Source organism: Macrobrachium nipponense, chromosome 45 (assembly GCF_015104395.2).
Source record: "Macrobrachium nipponense isolate FS-2020 chromosome 45, ASM1510439v2, whole genome shotgun sequence".
In the NCBI taxonomy this organism is placed as follows: Eukaryota; Metazoa; Arthropoda; class Malacostraca; order Decapoda; family Palaemonidae; genus Macrobrachium; species Macrobrachium nipponense.
Genome location: NC_061105.1, coordinates 19,745,927 through 19,764,102, shown reverse-complemented (window position 1 = coordinate 19,764,102; position 18,176 = coordinate 19,745,927). Strand labels below are relative to the sequence as shown.

At 40.6% G+C, this 18,176-nt stretch overlaps 1 protein-coding gene across 1 annotated transcript in view; it reads left to right on the top strand.

Annotated features, from left to right (window-relative positions):
- LOC135214190 (misshapen-like kinase 1) overlaps positions 1-18,176 on the top strand; it is a 61,564-nt gene that overhangs the window by 2,006 nt on the left and 41,382 nt on the right. The window contains exon 2 of the mRNA XM_064248259.1: positions 8,269-8,891. Coding sequence (XP_064104329.1) covers positions 8,269-8,891 — 623 coding nt within the window. The remainder of the gene's footprint in view (positions 1-8,268; positions 8,892-18,176) is intronic.

Below are 18,176 nucleotides of genomic sequence, written 5' to 3'. Positions count from 1 at the left end.
GAAAGAGAGGGGGTGGCATGGGTGGGACGACTTCTCAATTTTCCACCCCTCCTCCTTACTCTAAGCACATATATACATACATCTCCTCCTACCTTGTTCCCCTACTCCCCCTTTATTTCCCCCTATCCCTTTATTTCCCCTCACTTTTATTTCCCCACCTCCCCTTTATTTTTGCCCCTTCCCCTTTATTACCCCCCTAACCCTTTATTTCCCATGCCCTATATTCACTCTCCCAATTTATTTCTACTTCCCTTTCATTTACACACTTCCCCTTTATTTCCCCTTTTATTTCCGAATTCCCTCTCATTTCCCTCTCCACTTTATTCCCCTCCCCCTTCACCTCCCCCCTTTCCCCCACTGTCCCCTCAAGACCCTCTTCTGCAATCTTACCTTCTGCGATTCTGCGACGCCAGGTTATGTACTTCCATCGTGCATCAGAGCCTTCAACTCTTGCGCTGTCTCACTGTGTGTGTGTGAGAGAGAGAGAGAGAGAGAGAGAGTCCATTGTGTGTTTGTGTGGATCAATTCTGAATGTTTATTGTTATAATTTCCATTTCCAAAATTATTCTGGATTCCCACCGTCATTAGATTTAATGTCTCGTGTCTAATACTAGCAACAATATCGTGAAATCCATAAAACCAGAATGAGAATGAACGCCCAATGAATCGAGAGGGCCAAAATTATATCATCAAATAATTTCATCATTTTCATACCAAAATTCTCTTAAATGAGCGGAACGCAGCCAATTATAAACAACTGCTATTAAAAAATGGAATCATGAGGAAACTCTCTCTCTCTCTCTCTCTCTCTCTCTCTCTCTCTCTACAAATGAGGAATTGATAAAATCTTCAATTCCCAATCCGAGACAGAGAGAGAGAGAGATCTACAAATGAGGAGTTGATAACATTTGTGATTCCCAATCCCTGAGAGAGAGAGAGAGAGAGAGAGAGAGAGAGAGAGAGAGAGAGAGAGAGAGAATCTACAAATGAGGAATTGATAATATTTGTGATTCCCAATCAGAGAGAGAGAGAGAGAGAGAGAGAGAGAGAGAGAAAGAGAATCTACAAATGAGGAATTGATAACATTTGCGATTCCCAATCCGAGAGAGAGAGAGAGAGAGAGAGAGAGAGAGAGAGAGTTGGGTGATTCCAGAGATTCCGAATCCGAGTGAGAGAGCGATTGGGTGATTCCGGACTGGAATGGAAGAGCCGGCCATTTCTATTCATATCTGTAATACATACGTGAGGCCAGAGTAAAGCTTCTTTTCTATTTAGAGAGAGGGGGCGATGCGCCCTTTCAGAATGGAGAGAGAGAGAGAGAGAGAAGAAAAAGAGAGAGAGAGAGAGAGAGAGAGAGAGAGAGAGAGAGAGAGAGAGATAATATATATACAAATTGGATAAATGAGAGAGAGAGAGAGAGAGAGAGAGAGAGAGAGAGGTGGGAGGCGTTTGCTAATATGGTCTATAGAGGAGCAGGTATATGGAGAAAATGTCGACAAATCTTAAGAAATTGAGAGAGAAAGAAGGGGGGGGAGGGGGGTTGTGTGGGGAGGGGTGTGTGGGAATGGAGGCTTTAAAAACAGCCCCTTTTCGAAGCCGTAGCCAAAAGGAAGGAAGGAGATTATATTCTTTATTGAGAATTGCGTCCAATATTATGTTTCAGACCAGATGAAACTTCCATTATCGGGAAGAAGATATAGAGGAGGAGGAGGAGGAGGAGGAGGAGGAGGAGGAGGAGGAGAGGAGGAGGAGGAGGGGTGGTGGATGGAGGCGTAGGGGGAGGTGGGGGTTAACTGGAGCAGATCATTACTGAAATGAAAATCACTCAATTGATTTTCTATGTATTTGGCACAGAAAAGAAGAAGAAGAAGAAAAAGAAGAATCTGTTTTATAACTTCCATCTTTCAAAGATGTTGTCATATGGTGAAAGCTTCCTTTATACAGCAATACACATATTTACTGCCACCAACTTTATTTTTCCATTTAAGATTACTAGAAAATGACGGATGTCAAATAATAATAATAATAATAAAATAATGATAATAATAAAACGAAAAATTAAACCATAAACCACATAGCAAGCGAATGCCCCGGCACTTGCACAGAACCACTACTACAAAAAGAGGCATGATTCAGTAGCAAATGCCCTCCACTGGAGCCTGTTCAAGAAACACCAGCTACCTTGCAGTAATAAGTGTTACGAGACCCACCACCTGAAGGCGTGATAGAAAACGATCAGGCAAAGATACTCTGGGACTATGATATCAGAACAGTAGGGTGATACGAGCAAATAGACCAGGACGTGACGTTGATTGACAAAATCAAGAAGAAAAGTATCACTCATTGATGTCGCGATACCATGGGACACCAGAGTTGAGAGAAAGAGAAAGGGAAAAAAAAAAATAGATAAGTATCAAGACCTGAAAAATAGAAATAAGAAGGATATGGGATATGCCAGTGGAAATTGACCCATAATCATAGGAACACTAGGCACGATCCCAAGATCCCTGAAAAGGAATCTAGAAAAAACTAGAGGTTGAAGTAGCTCCAGGACTCATGCAGAAGAGTGTGATCCTAGAAACGGCGCACATAGTAAGAAAAGTGATGACTCCTAAGGAGGCAGGATGCAACCCGGAACCCCACACTATAAATACCCAGTCGAATTGGAGGACTGTGATAGAGCAAAAAAAATAAATAAAATAAATAAAAAAATAAATAAAATAATAATAATAAGAAAAATTACAATATTCCTTTACCATTAATCTCATGAATGTAGGTTGATCATTGACACCACAGGAACATCACTTCCGTACCACATCTAAGATACCAAGATTAACTCTGAAAACGAGGCCAAAATTCCTCAAAAGAAACCATAAGAAATTCTCGATATTCATCCACCATTTACAGACCCATTTCATCCCAATTTAAGCCCAAAATGAAAGGAGAAGACGCAGATTAGATTTGCATGCGATGCAGTAGGCAGGCAGCGATACCATTCAATGCAGAGCAGCCCGAGAGGGGGAAAAAAACTTAAAAAATAAACTAAGCAACACCTTTGTTTTGGTGGAGTTCTTTGGAGAACACAAAGCGAAGCGATAATACTATATAATCCCCTTTTTTTGAAACTGAAAAATAATCAGGGGAATACGCTTGTGTTTCATTGTCAGACATGCGTGTTTAACTGCGCCACAGAACGTTGCCACAAAGAGAGATATATTGAGTCCTTTTTAGAAGGTTTTCTTTCTTGCAACGTGTGAAATATAATTCCGTCCGTGATAATGAAAAGAGTTGGCAGATTAGCCCCGCGGTGGAAAATGGTTTAGGTCATTCTTTCGTCTGTAAATTTATATGGAATAAAAGAGATAATGTTTACTTTTTTTTTGGAAAATGACATCTGTACAGTGAGAGAATCAGTGACAGAATTACAGATAAGGGGATAATATTTTCTTTTTCAAGAAAGGGGTCACGGACAGCAATGTATTCAATATTTGTAAAAATTTCTAAAAATGTACATAATCACTGTCTATAATTTTATGCGACATACTCAGGCCCCAAATTCAGGTGAATCTCAAACATAGTGATATATAAAATAAATCATTATTATTATTATTATTATTTATTTTTTTTTTTTTTTGGCTCTATCACAGTCCTCCAATTCGACTGGGTGGTATTTATAGTGTGGGGTTCCGGGTTGCATCCTGCCTCCTTAGGAGTCCATCACTTTTCTTACTATGTGTGCCGTTTCTAGGATCACACTCTTCTGCATGAAGACCTGGAGCTACTTCAAGCCTCTAGTTTTTTTTCTAGATTCCTTTTCAGGGATCTTGGGATCGTGCCTAGTGCTCCTATGATTATGGGTACGATTTCCACTGGCATATCCCATATCCTTCTTATTTCTATTTTCAGATCTTGATCACTTATCCATTTTTTCCCTCTCTTTCTCTCAACTCTGGTGTCCCATGGTATTGCGACATCAATGAGTGATACTTTCTTCTTGACTTTGTCAATCAACGTCACGTCTGGTCTATTTGCACGTATCACCCTTTCCGTTCTGATACCATAGTCCCAGAGGATCTTTGCCTGATCGTTTTCTATTACTCCCTCAGGTTGGTGCTCGTACACTTATTACTGCAAGGTAGCTGATGTTTTCTTGCACAGGCTCCAGTGGAGGGCTTTTGCCACTGAATCATGCCTCTTTTGTACTGGTTCTGTGCAAGTGCCGGGCATTCACTTGCTATGTGGTTTATGGTTTCATTTTTCGTATTGCACTTCCTACATATGGGAGAGATGTTATTTCCGTCTATCGTACTTTGAACATATCTGGTTCTTAGGGCCTGATCTTGTGCCGCTGTTATCATTCCTTCAGTTTCCTTCTTTAGCTCTCCCCTCTGTAGCCATTGCCAATTGTCATCGCTAGCTAGTTCTTTAGTCTGTCTCATGTATTGTCCGTGCATTGGTTTGTTGTGCCAGTCCTCTGTTCTTTCTGTCTTTCTCCTGTCTCTGTATATTTCTGGGTCTTCGTCTACTTTTATTAGTCCTTCTTCCCATGCACTCTTAGGCCACTCGTCTTCACTGGTTTTCAGATATTGCCCCAGTGCTCTGTTTTCAATGTTGACGCAGTCCTCTGTACTTAGAGTCCTCTCCTCCTTCCTTTCGTGTTATGTATAGTCTGTCCGTATTTGCTCTTGGGTGTAGTGCTTTGTGTATTGTCATTTGTTTCCTGGTTTTCTGATCTATGCTGCGGCAGTTTCTGCCTTCGTCCATTCCACTATTCCTGCGCTGTATCTGATTACTGGCACTGCCCATGTGTTTATGGCTTTTTATCATATTTTCCGGCGTTGAGTTTGACTGAGTATCGCCTTGATCTGCATATATTCTTTCCAATGATCGTGTCCTCATCTCTTGGTGGTTTTTTATATCTCCTCCTTCCATTATTCCCAGGTATTTGTATCCTGTCTCATCTATGTGTTTGATGTTGCTCCCATCTGGTAGCTTTATCCCTTCAGTTCTCGTTACCTTTGCCTTTTTGTATGTTGACTAAGGCGCATTTTTTCTATTCCAAACTCCATTCTGATGTCCCCAGATACAATCCTTAACAGTCTGGATTTAGGGTATCTATTTCCTTGATGCTCTTACCATACAGTGATGTCGTCCATGAACATCAGATGGTTGATTTTGTTGCCTCTTTTCTTGAGTTGGTACCCGGCATCCATCTTCTGTAGTACTTTTGTCATGGGAATCATGGCTACTACGAAGAGTAGTGGGGACGTGAGTCGCCCTGGAAGATCCCTCTCCTGATATTAACCTCTGCTAGTCTTATTCCAGAGCTTGTAAGTATTGTATTCCAGTTGCCGCATTGTATTTTTTGAGGAAGCTGATGGTATTTTTCTCTGCCCCATATATTTTCAGGCATTCTATTTAGCCATGTGTGTGGGTATCATGTCGAAGGCTTTCTTATAGTCTATCCATTGCCATGCTTAGGTTGGTTTTCCTTCTCCTACTGTTCTTCATTTGTGCCCCTACACTTCCTTCTGCAGCCTTTCTGTTGGTAGGGGATGGTGTTTGTCTCCTCTAGGTAGTTGTATAGCCTTTCACTGATGATACCTGTTAGTAACTTCCACATTATTGGTAGGCAGGTGATAGGCCTGTAGTTACTTGCTATATTTCCCTTACTCTTGTCTTTTTGTACTAAGGATGTTCTTCCTGTGGTCATCCATTTGGGTGCTTGGTGATTTGAGATACAATGCTGGAGTTGTTCTGCTATTCGTGGGTGTAGGGCCTTGAAGTTTTTGAGCCAGTATCCATGGACTTCATGGGGTTTTCCAGTTTGGCATTTTCTTTAGTTGGTGTCTGACTGTGTCTGTCGTGATGTCTGTGAATCTTTGTTTTATTCTCCCTGTTTCTTCTTCCTTGACTTCCTGGAGCCATGTTGCATGTTTGTTGTGTGATACCGGATTGGCTCCATATGTTTTCCCAGAGTCTTCGGCTTCAGGAATTTCTGGGTGGTTGTCTTCCCCTCTTAGTTGGCTGTATAGTCTTTTCTGGTTGGTTCCGAATAGTTTTGTTCTGTTGGTATCCCTTATTCCTGTTCATGTTACCGTTGGATCTTTTGTGCTTGGCCTTAAGCCTCTGTTTTACATCTTCTATTGTGTTGTTAGTCCCCCCTCTCTTGTACTTTGTATTTCTCGTTGAGTTCCTCCCTTGTTTTCTTGCTTCTTAGTCCTTTTTTCTGCCATCTCTTTCAGTTTACTCAACAAGTCAGATCTCATCACCATGATTTGCTTTTCCAGGCGCCTTTTCCAAGGAGGTTGCTGTTTTGGTTTCTGTTGGGTTGGTTGTGACGGTGGTGGTTGTGTTCGAATCCCCATCAGTTCTGCTACTAATCTTGCTCCTGCATATGTCAAGTTATTGTTTCTGTGATACTGGTGGTGTGTATTAGGCCCATTATTTCATTGACTCACTTGTTTTCTCCCTTAATTTCTTGGTGTTGTAGGCTTTCATGGAGGGGATCTTTGTTCTCTCTGTATCTGCTCCATCCATTGTCTAAATCTTTTCTACCCATCCGTCCTCTCTGTTACTTCGTCGGTGTTTCTTCGTGTGTCGTTGTTTGATACTTTCTCCTCCCTGTCGTCTTCTGTGGCATCGTCTCTCAGTTCGTCTTCGTGTAATTCTTGTCGTGTGACATTTCCCTTTCCAGTTCTTCTCTTTCTGTTGGGGGGAGCCAGTTCTTTTTCTTTATGTTCCTTACTTGGTCTGCCAGCCTCTGCTCTGTTTGGGGGGTGTTATTCCTCTCATTCCAGATGTTGATCATCTTCTTCTATCCTCTCTCCGTCGGGTTGCTTCTGATGTAGCATCTCCATATTTTCCTTATTTTCTTCTCTTGTCCATTTCTTCCTTTTTGCCTCTGTAGCTCCAATCTCAGGCTGTTGATTACTTTCGTTGTGGTGATCAGTTGCTGGATGACGACCTCCAAGTACCTGACCGTCTTCCCCTTCAATTGGGTTGAATACCTGGTTTTGCCGGACGAAGCTCCTCTGTTGGCCAGAGGTTCCATTTACGTCGTTGTCGTTTATTCCTTCATTTCTTTCCATCATTGGCAGAGTTTTGCTATTTAACCCATAGCTGGACCCTACCCCATCAGGGATAGGTACTCATTTACAGCTGAGTAGACTGAGGAATTATGGTAAAGATCCTTTCCCAAGGAATCAAACGCCGAGGAGAGCGGGTCACCCATCCAACGACTGACCAGCCCCAATGTTGCTTAACTTGACTTAAGTCTATTGAAGACCTAACCAACTCCTCCACGGCGCCACATTATTATTATTATTATTATTATTATTATTATTATTATTATTATTATTATTATTATTATTATTATTATCATTTTCAAATTCATCTACTTGTTTCCATGTAAATATTAACACACAGATGTACAGACAATAATTCTGCTAAAAGACAGCAAATCTGCTAACAGAAAGACAGAGAATATATCTGCTAACAGAAAGTGGTACAGACAACAAATCTGCTAACAGACAGGCAGGGTGAGACAGGCTATAAATCTGCTGACAAACAGTCTTACAGGCAGCAAGTCTGTTATCAGAAATACAGACAGACAGACAGTAAATCTGCTAACAAGATAGCTGCACGGACAATAAATTAGCTAAAATCAGTAAATCTGCTAACAGGCAGCCAGACAGACAGGCAGGTGCATGAGCAGTAAAATTTGCCAAAAGCCGCAATCTCACTAAAAACAGACAAGCAGACATGCAGTAAACCATCCAACAGACAGTATATATGTCTGAAGACAAGTGAGCCAGCAGACACTTCGCGAGACAGCAAACCAGCTAAGACACAAACAAACAGACATGAAAACACGCCAGGCAAAGAAGACAGGTGCATAGGCAGTAATTCTGCCAAAAAAATGCAAGTTCTCAAGAAATAAACAAGAAAGACAGACAGTAAACCTTCTAATAGAAGACATCAAATCTGCCCCCCCCCCGCGACCAGGAAAAATCTTTTTGTCTAAACAAGTGTACAATCAAAAATCCGGTCCCCAACAAGCCAGTCTCAAAGTTCAGGACCTGGAACAGAACATGTTGTGTAAGGCCAACCAGGGGGGGACAAGGAATTTCTGCCCCAAAAAAAACTTTTTGCAAATTTCACAAGAAATTGGAACAAAGAAAGGACCAGTAAAAAAACCTTTTCTAACAGGTGACCAGCAAATTTAATCCTTCCCAAAAGGACAGTAAACAATTTCCCCGCTTGAAGGGGGGTCAACATCAACTGAGCCAACAGACTCGTAGCAAGACAGCAAAACCAGCAGAGACACAGACAAACAGACCTGGAAAGACAACCTGGAAAGACAGACATGGAAAGACAACCTGGAAAGACAACCTGGAAAGACATACCGGGAAAGACAACCGGGAAAGACAGACCGGGAAAGACAACCTGGAAAGACAACCTGGACGACCAGACCGGGAAAGACAACCTGGAAAGACAGACCTAGAAAGACAGACCGGGAAAGACAACCTGGAAGAGACCAAAGAACCGGGAAAGGAAACCCAGCCTGGAAGACAAAGACCTAAAGAAAAGAACCAAAGATCCGGGAAAGACCAACCTGGAGAAGACCCTGGAAGAACGGACCGGGAAAGAGAACCAAACCTGGAAAGGACCGACCTGGAAAGACCAAGACAACCTGGAAAGACAGACCGGGAAAGACAACCTGGAAAGACAACCTGGAAAGACAGACCGGGAAAGACAACCTGGAAAGACTGGAAAGACAAGACCGGTAAAGAAGACAAAGACAACCGGAAAGAGACAACTGGAAAGACAGACCTGGAAAGACAGACCGGGAAAGACATCCTGGAAAGACAACCTGGAAAGACAGACCGGTAAGACAACCTGGAAAGATAGACCTGGAAAGAAAACCTGGAAAGACAGACCTGGAAAGACAACCTTCTCGGAAGAGGTAATGATGATGGCCAAGAAACTCCGAGCAATATTCGGCCCTATGTTGATCCAAAGAGAAAGTCGATACGCGCGGGAGTGTCCAAATTGCGCATCAGTGAGAAAGCTAAATTAGCTGTTGCAGAGGTTGACGAGGGCCTTGATAGCTGGGGAAGAGAGAGAGAGAGAGAGAGAGAGAGAGAGAGAGAGAGAGAGAAGAGGGGGTTCACTAACATGGTCTACAGAAGTGCAGGAATACGAAGAAAGTGTCGACAGATTTGGAGAAAAAGAGAAGAGAGAGAGAGAGAGAGAGAGAGGCTACACTATCATGGTCTACAGAAGAGCAGGAATACGAAGAAAATGTAGAAAATTTTTGAGAGAGAGAGAGAGAGAGAGAGAGAGAGAGAGAGAGAGAGATGGATGCAAATGCTCTGTGTTTGTAAGGAACAACAGAACTGCATAACAGCTTTACCCAGGGCTAATGAGAGTGGACTGTTACTGAATGGCTAAGCCCCAAGTGGTGTTGCTTTTATGGGAGGAAACCTCTTGATAGACCATGAAGACGCAATACAGAAATGTATATATTCTTGACTGCATCTGCTTAACCACTGAACAGTACATCATGGTATCTTTTACCTCTCAGAATTGTGATCATTTTATGGTCTAATGTGTTTGCGTGATTCTGGAGTCTCCCACTTAATTCCTGAAGCTTATTCCTTTACAATAGTTCTTCGCTGGCCGAGTGGGTTACGTGCTCGCCTACCAATTCGGTAGTCGCGAGTTCGATGCTCCGCTCTGCCAACGTGGAATCAGATGAATTTATTTGTACCGATTCGGTAGTCGCTAGTTCGATTCTCCGCTCTGACAATGTGGAATCAAAAGGAATTTATTTCTGGTGATTAGAGATTCATTTCTCGATATAATGTGGTTCGGATCCCACAATAAGCTGTAGGTCCCGTTGCTAGGTAACCAATTGGCTCCTAGTCGCGTAAAACTATCTAAGCCATCGGGTCAGCCCTGGGAGAGCTGTTCATCAGCTCAGTGGTCTGGTTAGACTAAGAAATACTTAACTTATTCCTTTACAGAAAAATCTCTTAGCCTTCTATTTGCTTACTGTGACGAACTAAGATTTGCTTATTGATGTGCAAAGAATTTGATATTGCATTCAAAAGACTATTCAAAATAATACTAATCTAAAAAACAAAAAAACAAAAAAATAAAATAAAATTGTAAACTAACATGGCGTTGTCGAGGAATGCTTAGACAACACGGCAAAGATGTCAGCACGCATCAACGTTCAAAGTTCTCCTACTTTCCCCGGCAGTCTGCTTTAAGTGGAAGAAAACACGTAGTCCTTGAATATGGAATTTCCCCTCAGGTGAAACCCTCCTCCCCCCCCCTTCCTCACTCGAGTTTCCCCTCTTCTCTTTGCCTCCCTTAGAAATCTCATTTCCCGTTACAGTAGAAGGGTCCATTTTTACCCAAGATGTTTTCTATTCAGAGTTCTGCCCTACGTGAAAACAGCTGGTCATTTGTTTAACTAACCAACTCTAGATTGAGTCACGGTCTTGGTGACTACATTCTTCGAGAAAATTTATGATGAAGCGCTAGGTTATAAACTCTTACTGGAGCATCTCTAGATATACTTACTACCTATGACTTAAAATTTCCCCAGAACATGATAATGAAGTATTTGGCTAAATTTCTTACTCTCTCTCAGAATACCATAATAAAAGTTGCATTTCTCTGCTGGCTATGACTTTAAATTCACCCCCAGAAAAACAGCATAAAAAATTGGGATAAATTTACCTACTGGCAGTAATTCTATATTTCCAAGATATAATGATAATAAAGTACTGGGTCTACGGGCTGCTCTGTGAGCAAGAGCCCGTGCTGGCATAAGGCCAGCTTAATCTAAAACAACAACAAGTACTGGGATGAATTTCTCTGAAACTACTGCTAGATTTATTTATTGGCTATGACATTAAATATTCCAAGAATATAGTGATAAAGTATTAGGTTAAATATCACGAATAAACCATTAGGTTAGATTTGGGTGTAACTTTAGATTATCCCACGACAGTAGTGATAAAGTAATAATAATAATAGACTATTAAGTTAAATTTGGCTGTAACTTTAAATTTCCTAAGAAAATAGTGAATAAATACTTTGTTAAATTTCTTTGGAACCACTTCTAGATTCATTTTTGACTATGACTTTAATATCCCAAGAAAATAGTGATAAAGTACTAGGTCAAATATCACGAATAATAATAATAAACTATTAGGTTAAATTTGACTGTAACTTTACATTTCCAAAGAAAATAGTGATAAAACACTAGGTAAAATTTCTCTGGAACCACTTCCAGATTTACGTATTGGCTGCAATTTCCAATTCCCCAGAAAATCATAACAAAGAACTATTTTTACATTTCTCTGGAAACCAAAGAGACAAAGGATGCAGTATTATACCAACGAAGGTAAAAGAAATGAATAAATAAGTAGATAAAAACTCAGTAAAAATCACATCAAGAAGCTTTGGTGGCTTCCTTTGAGAAATCGCGGTCCTTGGACATAAGAAGGAAAGGACATTCATAGGAGAGCAAAACTCCAAGGATATTAGACCCACCAGGATTGTGTCTAAGACGATGAAAAGGGAGCCTGGAGGGTCCCGGATATAAAGATGCCAGGAGAAACAAGGACGGGCAAAGAAAAACCATCATAAAAAAAAAGATACCTTTCAGGTACTTGCGCGCTCCATTTTTTCCAGAGGAGAGAAAATCTCCCTTTAGGGAAAGGCAGATCTCCCTCGAGTCTGGTATATTGAGGCAAATATGGCTTTATTCTTTTCTCTGTCAGAACATTCAATATTCCCGTAAGGTAGGAAGGAGTACCCATAAAAGAAACATAAGGGAATTCTCTTATGCGTTCTGTGTGTGTGTGTGTTTTTTTTTTTCTTTTTTTTGCCGATGCTTATATTTTCATCTTCCTCTTATTTCCTCTGTGGGCTTAAAGGTTGAAAGACTGTTTATATCCACATATGATCAACTTCGCTCTCCGCCCACGCTGGGATCTGGGATAAGCAAGCAGTGGTTGCTGATGACTAAGTGGGCGGACGAATGGTTATCATGGTTGGTAAGGTCGTGTTTTGCCTGTCAAATCTATTAAGGCTTGAGAGGAGATTAAATAATCAAAACAAATTCGTAGCTAAAGAATCAGAATGATAAATTTCAAGTGCTAAACGCAAAATATTCTCAGTAAACATGAAGTATATTCTTTCTATTGCTGGAATTCTCGTTGGAAAATATGACTTTTGCAACGCTGCCTCTAATTCCTAATATTGCCAGAAAATGGAACTTTTGCAATGCTGCCTCTAATCCCTAATATTGCCAGAAAATGTGACTTTTGCAACACTGTCTTTAATCCCTAAAGTTGCCAGAAAATGAGACTTTTGCAACGCTGCCTCTAATCCCTAAAGTCGCCAGAAAATGGGACTTTTGCGACACTGCCTCTAATCCCTAAAGTTGCCAGAAAATGGAACTTTTGCAACACTGCCTCTAATCCCTAAAGTTGCCAGAAAAAGGGACATTTGCAATGCTACCTTTAATCCCTAAAGTGGCCATAAATGTGACTTTTGCAACACTGCCTCTAATCCCTAAAGTTGCCAGAAAATGGGACATTTACAATGCTACCTTTAATCCCTAAAGTTGCCTGAAAATGGGACTTTTGCAACACTACCTTTGATCCCTAAAGTTGCCAGAAAATGTGACTTTTGCAACACTGCCCCTAATCCCTAAAGTGGCCAAAAATGTGACTTTTGCAACACTGCCTCTAATCCCTAAAGTTGCCAGAAAATGGGACTTTTGCAACACTGCTTCTAATCCCAAAAGTTGCCAGAAAATGGGACTTTTGTAACACTGCCTCTAATCCCTAAAGTGGCCAAAAATGTGACTTTTGCAACACTGCCTCTAATCCCTAAAGTTGCCAGAAAATGGGACTTTTGCAACACTGCCTCTAATCCCTAAAGTTGCCAGAAAATGGAACTTTTGCAACACTGTCTTTAATCCCTAAAGTTGCCAGAAAATGGGACTTTTGCAACACTGCCTCTAATCCCTAAAGTTGCCAGAAAATGGGACTTTTGCGACACTGCCTCTAATCCCTAAAGTTGCCAGAAAATGGGACATTTGCAATGCTACCTTTAATCCCTAAAGTTGCCAGAAAATGGGACATTTGCAACACTGCCTTTGATCCCTAAAGTTGCCAGAAAATGGGACTTTTGCAACACTGCCTCTAATCCCTAAAGTTGCCAGAAAATGGGACATTTGCAATGCTACCTTTAATACCTAAAGTTGCCATAAATGGGACTTTTGCAACACTGCCTCTAATCCCTAAAGTTGCCAGAAAATGGGACATTTACAATGCTACCTTTAATCCCTAAAGTTGCCAGAAAATGTGACTTTTGCAACACTGCCTTTAGTCCTTAAAGTTGCCAGACAATGTGACTTTTGCAACACTGCCCCTAATCCCTAAAGTGGCCAAATGTGGATTTGCCAAAAAACACTGCCTCTAATCCCTAAAGTTGCCAGAAAATGGGAAGTTTTCTTTTGCAACCTGCTTCATCCCTAAAAGTTGCCAGAAATGGGACTTCTTGTTAACACTGCCTCTAATCCCTAAAGTTGCCAGAAAATGAGACTTTTGCAACGCTGCCTCTAATCCCTAAAGTTGCCAGAAAAAGTGACTTTTGCGACACTGCCTCTAATCCCTAAAGTTGCCAGAAAATGGGACATTTGCAATGCTACCTTTAATCCCTAAAGTTGCCAGAAAATGGGACTTTTGCAACACTGCCTCTAATCCCTAAAGTTGCCAGAAAATGGGACATTTGCAATGCTACCTTTAATCCCTAAAGTTGCCAGAAAATTGGGACTTTTGCAACACTGCCAATCTATCCCTAAAGTTGCCAGAAATCCGGACATTTAACAATTGCTACCTTTAATCCCTAAAGTTGCCAGAAAATGTGATTTTTGCACCACTGCCTTTAATCCCTAAAGTTGCCAGACAATGTGACTTTTGCAACACTGCCCCTAATCCCTAAAGTGGCCAAAAATGTGACTTTTGCAACACTGCCTCTAATCCCTAAAGTTGCCAGAAAATGGGACTTTTGCAACACTGCTTCTAATCCCTAAAGTTGCCAGAAAATGGGACTTTTGTAACACTGCCTCTAATCCCTAAAGTTGCCAAAAATGTGACTTTTGCAACACTGCCTCTAATCCCTAAAGTTGCCAGAAAATGGGACTTTTGCAACACTGCCTCTAATCCCTAAAGTTGCCAGAAAATGTGACTTTTGCAATACTGCTTCCAATCCCTAAAGTGGCCAAAAGGGAAAAAATGACTTTGCACACTGCCTGCCTCTAATCCCTAAAGTTGCCAGAAAATGTGACTTTTGCAATACTGCTTCCAATCCCTAAAGTGGCCAAAAAGGTGACTTTTGCAACACTGCCTCTAATCCCTAAAGTTGCCAGAAAATGGGACTTTTGCAACACTGCCTCTAATCCCTAAAGTTGCCAGAAAATGTGACTTTTGCAACACTGCCTCTAATCCCTAAAGTTGCCAGAAAATGGGACTCTTGCAACACTGCCTATAATCCCTAAAGTTGCCAGAAAATGTGACTTTTGCAACACTGCTTCTAATCCCTAAAGTTGCCAAAAATGTGACTTTTGCAACACTGCCTCTAATCCCTAAAGTTGCCATAAATGTGACTTTTGCAACACTGCCTCTAATCCCTAAAGTTGCCATAAAATGTGACCCTTTTGCAAAGGTTGCCTTTCTAATCCCATAAAGGTTTGCCAAAAAAATGTGACATTTTGCACACTGCTTTCTAATCCCTAAAGTTGCCAGCAAAAGGGGAATGTCTGCAAAATGCTTCTATCCCTAAAGTTGCCAACATTACTTTTGAAAACTTCTCTAATCCCTAAGTTGCCATTGCCATTGAAAATGACTTCTGCACAAAAATGCTTCTAATCCCTAAATTAAAGTTGCCATAAACTGTACCCTGCCGACACTGCCTCAATCCCTAAAGTTGCCATAAATGCACAAATAAATTGTGACTTTTGTAACACTGGCCTCAATCCCTAAAGTTGCCATAAATGTGACTTTTGCAATACTGCCTCTAATCCCTAAAGTTGCTATAAATGTGACTTTTGCAACACTGCCTCAAATCCCTAAAGTTGCCAGAAAATGTGACTTTTGCAACGCTGCCTCTAATCCCTAAAGTTGCCAGAAAATGGGACTTTTGCGACACTGCCTCTAATCCCTAAAGTTGCCAGAAAATGGGACATTTGCAATGCTACCTTTAATCCCTAAAGTTGCCAGAATATGGGATATTTGCAACACTACCTTTGATCCCTAAAGTTGCCAGAAAATGGGACTTTTGCAACACTGCTTCTAATCCCTAAAGTTGCCAAAAATGTGACTTTTGCAACACTGCTTCTAATCCCTAAAGTTGCCAGAAAATGTGACTTTTGCAACATTGCTTCTAATCCCTAAAGTTGCCAGAAAATGTGACTTTTGCAACACTGCCTCTAATCCTTAAAGTTGCCATAAATGGGACTTTTGCAACACTGCCTCTAATCCTTAAAGTTGCCAGAAAATGTGACTTTTGCAACACTGCCTCTAATCCCTAAAGTTGCAAGAAAATTTGACTTTTGTAACGCTGCCTCTAATCCCTAAAATTCCAAGAAAATGTGACTTTTGCAACGCTGCCTCTAATCCCTGAAGTTCCCAGAAAATGTGACTTTTGCAACGCTGCCTCTAATCCCTAAAGTTCCCAGAAAATGTGACTTTTGTAACGCTGCCTCTAATCCCTAAAGTTCCAAGAAAATGTGACTTTTGCAACGCTGCCTCTAATCCCTAAAGTTCCCAGAAAATGTGACTTTTGCAACGCTGCCTCTAATCCCTAAAGTTCCCAGAAAATGTGACTTTTGCAACGCTGCCTCTAATCCCTAAAGTTGCCAGAAAATGTGACTTTTGCAACGCTGCCTCTAATCCCTAAAGTTCCAGAAAATGTTGACTTTGCACGCTGCCTCTATCCCTAAAAGTTTCCCAGAAATTGTGACTTTTTTGCAACACTGCCTCTAATCCCTAAAGTTCCCAGAAAATGTGACTTTTGTAACGCTGCCTCTAATCCCTAAAGTTCCCAGAAAATGTGACTTTTGCAACGCTGCCTCTAATCCCTAAAGTTCCCAGAAAATATGACTTTTGCAAAGCTGCCTCTAATCCCTAAAGTTCCCAGAAAATGTGACTTTTGCAACGCTGCCTCTAATCCCTAAAGTTGCCAGAAAATGTGACTGTTGCAATGCTGCCTCTAATCCCTAAAGTTGCTAGGAAATGTGGCTTTTGCAATGCAGTCTCTAATACCTATAATTGCACCTTATCCCTAAACGTTCCAGAAAATGTGAGCTGTTACAATGCCGTTTCTAATCCCTAAAGTTGCCAGAAATGTTGGCTTTACGACGCTGCCTCAATCCCTAAAGTTACTAGAAAACGTGAGGTGTCTAATCCCTAAAATTTCCAGAAAACCTGAGCCAGTAAATGTTTGCTGTTGTACGACAACCTTTAAATCTCTTGGCTTCCAGGAAGTTTAATCATACAGAAATGATAAAAAAAGGCACTGAATATTGCATAGCTGTATGAGAGCTTAGACTATTAACCCATGGCAGTGGAGCGAATATCGTTATTTGAACAAGAGAAACAAATGATTGCTTCAGTGAGGCATTCTTTGTGCGCTGTTGCATTCTGTCTGTTTGGATGATGATTGGTGATGTAACTGAATTTTTAACGGGGTTTCAAGTATATAAAAATGAGAAAGCTATGATGATTTAGAGTCTAAGAAATTTCTTTAGGAGGAGATATGTATATCATTTTTACGTCGACAATTTTGTATTTATAATTCATTAGTTGAGTCATTTCCATATTGGCGTCTATAAACACAGAAATGTACGAAATATAAGTGTTTCTCCAATTTTGACGACATTTGAGTAAATAAAATCTAACCATTTGCATTTTAGTCCCAACTTATTTGCTACAGAAGATTAAACCTACTTATCACGTGCTTTTAATGATACAATTCTTATATTTTGATAATTTACTTACATTTTTATCAATTAATTTTTTCATATAATTTTTTCTTCTTTAGTAAGTGGTATCTCTTCTTTCTATACTTCCCATTGCCTCCTGTTACTATTTTGTAATGAGCACCATAATAATTTTCATTGGATGTTTGAATTTCAAGTCAATGGCCAAAATGGTAGGCTTATTCCATATGAATAGGGTTCATCTTCGGGATGATGATGATAATAATAATAATAATAATAATAATAATAATAATAATAATAATAATAATAATAATAATAACAATAATAATAATAATTTATCTCGTTTCTTTATTCGTAATATTTCCCGGTCGAAGGGTGTTTTGAAGCCGTGCGAAATAAGAGTCCAATAAAAGTGAAAACCTCTGTGAACGTGACTTCAAAAGCCCACTTTGAATTACTAAGGTCCCTGGCACAACAAACTCTACTTTTATCTACTCGAGGCCTTTGCCATTAGCTTCCTTTGACTGCGTCCTACTCGTCTCGGCGAGTTAAATCCCGAGAGAGCAGGTCTGAAGAGCAGATCGAGCTATTGAACCTCTCAGAGTCTCTTATTCGTTTTTGTCTGATGCTTTTCCTATCAGTCCAGCAATCTGCTTAGTAATGCGATGCGGTTCTCGAAGGAGGTTTAAGAAGTTTCTGTTTAAACACACTGATCTGGTAGAGGCCATGTTGGATTTTGACTTGGACTGGCAGCAGTATTCTGCCTAATAATGCAATATGGTCCCCGAAGGTGGGTTTGGAAGTTTCTTTTCAAAGATACTGGTCTATTAGAGGCCATGTAGGATTTTGGCGCATACTGGTAGCAGTATTCTGCCTAATAACTGCAACTATGGTCTTCCGAAGGTTAGGTTTTAAAGTGCTTGTTTCTTTTAAAACTTGGTCCTGGAAGAGAACATTTGGTTGTATTTTGACTTAGACTGGCAGCAGTAATCTGCCTAATAACGCAATATGGTTCCTGAAGGTGGATTTAGAAGTTTCTGTTTAAAGATTGGTTCTGGGTAAAGGCCATGTTGGATTTTGGCTCATACTGGTAGCAGTAATCTGCCTAATAATGCAATATGGTTCCCGAAGGTGGATTTAG